The following is a 6369-nucleotide window of genomic DNA, read 5'->3' as shown; positions in this document are numbered from 1 at the left end:
AGAGGGGAGGCAGGAGGGGAGGGTGGAGGGCACAGAGGGGCTGCTCCACAGGACTGGGCAGTCAATGGCGGGGTGGCACCTGGAAGGCGACCTCTGTGCTCCCATTCAAGCCACAGAAATTAAGCTACACAGACGGGCAGGTGGGGCAAACAGCACAACGAGCCTGTCTTGTGTCATTGGTATAAAACACAAGTAATAGAAGCCGATTTGTTTCTCTGTCTTTGGCCTGTGTGCTCCTAGGGGTGCTCCTACAGGTCCACGGTGACAGTCCTGTGAAACCAGTAATGCTCCGGCTGCAGGGCGCAGGGTTATAATCTCATCCAAATCCCTCGGCATTGACAGAGACACTCTCTTCAGGGTTTTTGCAGTATGCGCCAACCACAAAAATCCTACCTGTCACAGCAAATTCTTACAAATAAAAGGGGATTTAAATCAACATCATAAACTAGTGACGCGTGTTCGTGGACCTTTAAAAGTCAGAACACGGAGAGGTGCTAACTCGAGAGAACACAAAAACAATCAGATATAAATGCAAAACCAAAGTTCTTAAGATAGATTTAAATATTTTAAAAAGGAATGATGATCGCAACAAACATTTACAGGGAGATACATTTCTTCTCTTGTTTAAATTCCCTTAAAATGTTTGAACACAGTATAGTCCTGTCTACTAGAGATTTACACATCACAAATTTTAATTTTGGTTCAATCTATAATGTGCTGTGCTCACATAACTATAGATCAACCTTGATAAAAAAAAAAGTCTTTGCAGAGAATGGGATGTGTTATTTACATCTCTAGCGGCAGCATGGATGGGGAAGGTAGCAATATCAGCTCAGGCCCCTCCTGTGGAATCGACAGTGACTGGTAACTCAAAGCCGGCTTCCTCGGATGCTTTTAACAGCCTTTCGCTTCTTTCAGAGGGACCGACGGGTTTGCGCTGCGTTGTATTTAGAAGAGTCGTAGTCAGGACGTGGAGCCATTTCCAAATGATTAAAGGAATGGGACGTGATTGAAGCAAACCACCTTTTGTGCAGTATTCCTTTTCTTGCTAATTTCATAGGACAATACCAGCTTTTTTTGTTTCTTATTTTGCAAAGTGGCAGACTGCAAATTTTTGTATTGAAGGGGCTCTCTGAGAGTTTTCTTTCTTCTTCCTGTTCTCAATCCCCCTTATTCCCAAAGAGGAGAGATGAAGAAGAGATTCTCCTTTGTACAGGCGGCCTCCAAGGCTACCTCTTATCAACAGCGGCTACCACTGCGGAACATAGGCCACTCTCATAGTCATCACAGCCACTTACGAAGAATAAACGCATGACAGTTGCTGGAAAAATGAGAGAAATAAAGGCACCTTGCCTCACAACTTAACCTCATCATAAACTGATACTAAGTTTAGTATTTTCTTAGCCACAGCACAAGGCACACTCCCTAAACACTAATATTTTCCAGCATGTAGAGCTGGGCAACTCCATTGTACTTAAGTTTATGTCCTCTTTCTCCTTGGTTCAGGAATAATATGTTGCTCAGTTTGAAGAAGCATCTCTGTTCTCTTTTTATTTATTTTTTTAAGTTTAACAAATGGTAACATCCAATAGTTTTATCTGTTCTCCTAGGTCAAAAAATAACAGCTAAATTAATAATTAATAGAATAATTTCTAAAATAATAATTTCCTTTTTTTCTTGAGATGAAGTTTTGCTCTTGTGGCCCAGACTGGGGTGCAGTGGTGCGATCTTGGCTCACTGCAACCTCCGCCTCCCAGATTCAAGTGATTCTCCTGCCTCAGCCTCCCGAGGAGCTGGGATTACAGGTGCCCGCCACCATGCCCGGCTAATGTTTGTATTTTTAGTAGAGATGGGGTTTCACCATGTTGGTCAGGCTGGTCTCAAACTCCTGGCCTCAAGTGATCCGCCCATGTTGGCCTCCCAAAGTGCTGGGATTACAGGTGTGAGCCACCACGCCCGGACAAGAATAATCGAGTAATTCCTGAACACCGATCACGATAGCCAAGTAAGAGAGCTATAGAAAAGCTTAGTGGCCTAAAAGCTAGAACAGGAGAGGGATCTCTATGACAGGGGTTTCACCACTCTATTTCCAAGCTTCGTGACTAGAGTATTCAGAAGGACGCTTCCGGGAAGGATTCAGAATATCAACACTTTGGATTTAACGGACTTACATTCTTGGGAAAGACTAGGAAGCATTTGGAAGATAAACTCAACCTCACCTTCACTGGCCGATAAATAAAGCCACTGAAATACGCTGTTTTGTTTCTGCAGAAGAGTCAGAGCCGGATGCTATGTGAGATGCTGACAACACCACTTAGAGGCTCGGGCTTTACCTGTGATGAAAAGAAAGGCCTTCGCCCTGGCTGGTTCAAAAGCGCTCCCCAGCAGCGCCGCCTCGCAGACGTACAGCCCGGTGTCCGCGGACGTCGGGTTGCTGATGGTGAGACGTCTTCCAAAGCTGTGGAGGCCACTGGTGATTCTCAGTCCATTCCTCTTCCAGGTCACACTCAGGTCCTCCACAGGCCTGTGGGAACGAAAGGCGTTCATGATGACGATTGTGACTCATGGAGGTGGCCATGGTCATCTCGGCACAGGCTTGACGAAGCTAATTCTACCAGGGTACGTGGTGGGTTGAACAATGGACACTGAAAAATCAATTCAGATACAACTCTACTCCCTCCCAGCATGCATTGACGATGCATTCTGCTCAAGGGCTATTGAGCAAGGATAGCTAATTGCCGCAGCAGTGGACCATAAGTGCTAATGATCCCGTTTGCTCAGGAAATGAATGTTTAAAATAAATACTACGAGGGGACACAACGACATGGAAGGCGGGATCATCCGAGCTTGATTCTGGAATGACCGCTAAGGAGGCAGAGAACACCTTGGCTGACTACAGAGAAGAGCAATGAACTTTTTCCTCTGCCTCCACTCCTCCCTCTTCCCTAAAGAGTGTCTCAGAGGAGCCCCCCACGACCACCCAGAGCTACACTGAAAGCACTGCCCTGTTGCAGTGGGGGACTCTGGAAGACGTCAATGTACCCATTTCCTTATCTACCCATATCTCGTATTCCTGGCCCATCTGGCCAAACAAGACCACTGTCGCTCCAGTGTCTCCTTCTGTCGTCGGCTCGTTACAGGTCATGTAATATTTACTGGGAGTCTCACAGGAGACGCGCCTCATACCTGGCACTGGCTATGCATTCCAAGGTGGTCTCACTGGATCCAGCCACCACACTTCTGTTGCCCGGGGGAACCACAATGGTGGGGGCCATGGTTTCAGGTGTGCCAATATCTCCTGTGGCAGAGAAAAGAGAAATGTCCATGAAACTCCAAGTACAGGAGCTCCCCCCACCCCTTATCTGAGGGGGACACATTCTAAGACTCCTGGGGATACCTCAAACCAAAGAAAGAACCAATCCCTACAGACACAAAATGTCCCTGATCCACGATGGCCCCACACAGGATTTTTCAACTTTATGATGGCACAAAGGCCACACACATTCAGTCCAGTCCTCGACTTAATGGGGCTACAAATGCACATTTATGACTTCCGATATTTTCAACTTCCGATGGGTTTATGGGAACATAACCCCACCGTGTATGGAAGGGCATCTGTTCCAAGTTCCTCCCTCTGCATACATACCTGTCATAAATGTGTAAATGAGGCACACTAAGGACTGACTACAACTGATAACGAACAGAACAACGACAACATAAGGTGATGAAAGTTACGCGAATGTGGTCCCTCTCTCTCTCTCAAAATATCTTACTGTGCTGTACTCTCCTATTTTCGGACCATGGTTGACGGAGGGTAATGGAAACCACAGAAAGTGAAATGGCAGCTAGAAGATGGGATGATCAGAGCATGACAAATGAAGACCATGGTCAGAGCCAGCTTAATAGGAAGCCCAAGTCTCACGGCCCTACGTGAACCCCCATGAGAAGCTCTGGGGCGGGGTCACCGTCCCTGGCCTTTCTCAGACCACATGAGCTGGGGTCCAAGCACAGCCAGTGTCCTCAGGCACAATGCACAGCCTGTCCTATAGGGCGTGGTTACTGGGCCTTACGCTACTGCTCCGTGTGTTGTGTGGCTAAGGGGCTTTATTTAAACTGTTTGGAATTTTCCAAAATGCTTGCTGGCTTTATTTTTCTTTTATTGATTTAAGACTTTGGTTACTGAGTTACCTAGTCTGCCTGCTATTTCCAAATCTGTTCAATTCCACAAATACTTCATGTATCAGCCACTATATTAGGTACGGGTGTCAATGGAAAGCAGTGGGTATTCTTACTCCTGTCCAAATGTGCTTCCTTGGAGCCAATATATTCAATTAATAAAGTGTTCAGTCCCGTTACTGGAGTTTTAATCCCTTTTTCCTTTCTAAAAAGTAAATATCCTGAATCTATGTTTTTTGAGTATCAAACTATAAATAATTTAGCTCATACTTCTAGGGACAAGGGAGGAAAAAATAGGACATATTTTTAGCCGCTTTTCTCTAAAATACATTTAACATCAAAATTAAACTACCCACAGTACACTTTACTACTGTTTATTTAGGGAAAATGAAGACCAATCCAACATTTCTAGAACAGGGATTTCAATAAAAGACGGAGATGTAAGAGGCTGGAAATAAAAACAAATGGAAATGACTGCAAATCCAAAACGCTTCATCTGGGCTTCACGCTGAAGGGAGTCGCCACCATTGCGAGTGGCGGAGGAGGATTCTGGCAACTGAAAGGTTCTAGCCTGCCGGGCTGGCGGTGGGGTGAGGGCCACTGAGAGAGAACAACGGGAAAGAGAGGACTGGCTTCTCATCAACACTGATGTCCCACAGTTCTGTGCTCTGGCTTGCACTGCCTAAGCAGTGTGTGACTTTTGTATTAAAGGTGCATGTGAATTCTCAAAGAAAAACAGAAGCTTGATGCAGACAGAGTCAACTAATTAATGTTTTAAAACCTCTATGTTGATGGCATGTAAGGCTGACTCTCACTCGGCCCTGGGTCCCTGGGGGGCTGAGGCAGCCTTCCCTGTCTCTAGACTCTCCAACTCTGCAGCGGACCCTCGAAGCTTCTCCGGACACCTTCCTGCTGATGACTTCCCTTTGTAAAATTGCTGAGATTCTTGGGCTGGTTATCAGATTTCTGAGGAGATGGCGGAGTCCAGATGCACTCACCATGGGGCAAAGGACATGAACGGAATGCCAATCAGACTAACGGCCTGCCTGTCACCTGTGAAAGTCGCTGATGAGAAACGACCGGAGAAGCTAATATTTGCAAATAGTTATGAGAAGTGAAGGGAGGCCGTGGCTAATGCCGAAAGGTCACTGAACAGGGTGCTAATTTGGCATTAATCACTGCTCAGGCACAGTGGCAGATGAGGAAGCCTGAGCTCAGGGCTGGGGATGATGCCTGAGGAGGACGGTCCCTGGGCCACTGACTCCTTCCTCCCCAGACTGGTGGGGGCTCAGCTCCTGGCAGACCCCAAGGGGCTGTGCTGTGGACAGATGAGCCCCAAGGCTGAGTTCACAGCCCCGCAGGGCCAAGCGCCACAGGCACCACACACGCACCTCCATCACAGGGTTCAGGCCCACCACAGGAAGAGGAAGCTGTCCTTTGTGTTGATTCACCTAGAGCCTTAAAAAAAGTAGTGGTGGCCGGGTGCGGTGGCTCACGCCTGTCATCCCAGCACTTTGGGAGGCTGAGGGAGGCGGATCAGGAGGTCAGGAGATCGAGATCATCTTGGCCAACACGGTGAAACCCTGTCTCTACTAAAAATACAAAAAACAAATTAGCCGGGCATGGTGGCCCAAGCCTGTAGTCCCAGCTACTTGGGAGACTGAGGCAGGAGAATCACTGGAACCAGGGAGGCAGAGCTTGCAGTGAGCTGAGATCGTACCACTGCACTCCAGCCTGGGCGACAGAGCGAGACTCCATCTCAAAATAATAACAATAAATAAATAAATAAATAAATAAATAAATAAATAAAAAGCAATGGTAACACACACACAAGATCACCACCACAGCAAGGTCAAGGTTATACAGGTCTTCTGATGGCAAAGTTATGCATTTTCTATTGAAACGGCACAAAAACATTTCAGTAGAATATTACGTAAGTGACCAGAATCCAGATATTCCAATAGCAAGGAGAGTGCTCATTATAGTACATGATCCTGGTATATTTTCTTCCTTTACAAAAAATTGTTTTAAATTTCAATCAAAGTCGTATGTGCACGTAAATTAAAAAGAACAGCACAGAGAGGCTTAAAAGGAAACAAAACCGTACCCCTCCCGCTAAGGCGGTCTCCCCTAAATCTGTTGGTGTTTTATCTTAGTTTTGAGCTCCATGAACCATACCCCTCCCGCTAAGGC

The 6369-nt window shown here is 46.5% G+C and overlaps 1 protein-coding gene across 1 annotated transcript in view; it reads right to left on the bottom strand.

Moving 5' to 3' along the window:
• SDK1 (sidekick cell adhesion molecule 1) overlaps nt 1–6369 on the bottom strand; it is a gene marked incomplete at its 3' end in the record, with an annotated part of 662329 nt that overhangs the window by 321059 nt on the left and 334901 nt on the right. The window contains exons 6-7 of the mRNA XM_011957004.1: nt 3187–3298; nt 2334–2524 (exon numbers count right to left, since the gene is read on the bottom strand). Of these exons, the coding sequence (XP_011812394.1) occupies nt 2334–2524; nt 3187–3298 (303 nt within the window). The remainder of the gene's footprint in view (nt 1–2333; nt 2525–3186; nt 3299–6369) is intronic.

This window comes from Colobus angolensis, unplaced genomic scaffold (genome assembly GCF_000951035.1).
Source record: "Colobus angolensis palliatus isolate OR3802 unplaced genomic scaffold, Cang.pa_1.0 Scaffold43, whole genome shotgun sequence".
NCBI classification, from domain to species: domain Eukaryota; kingdom Metazoa; phylum Chordata; class Mammalia; order Primates; family Cercopithecidae; genus Colobus; species Colobus angolensis.
Note: the sequence above shows the minus strand (reverse complement) of the source record. Positions and strands in the feature narration are given on the sequence as shown.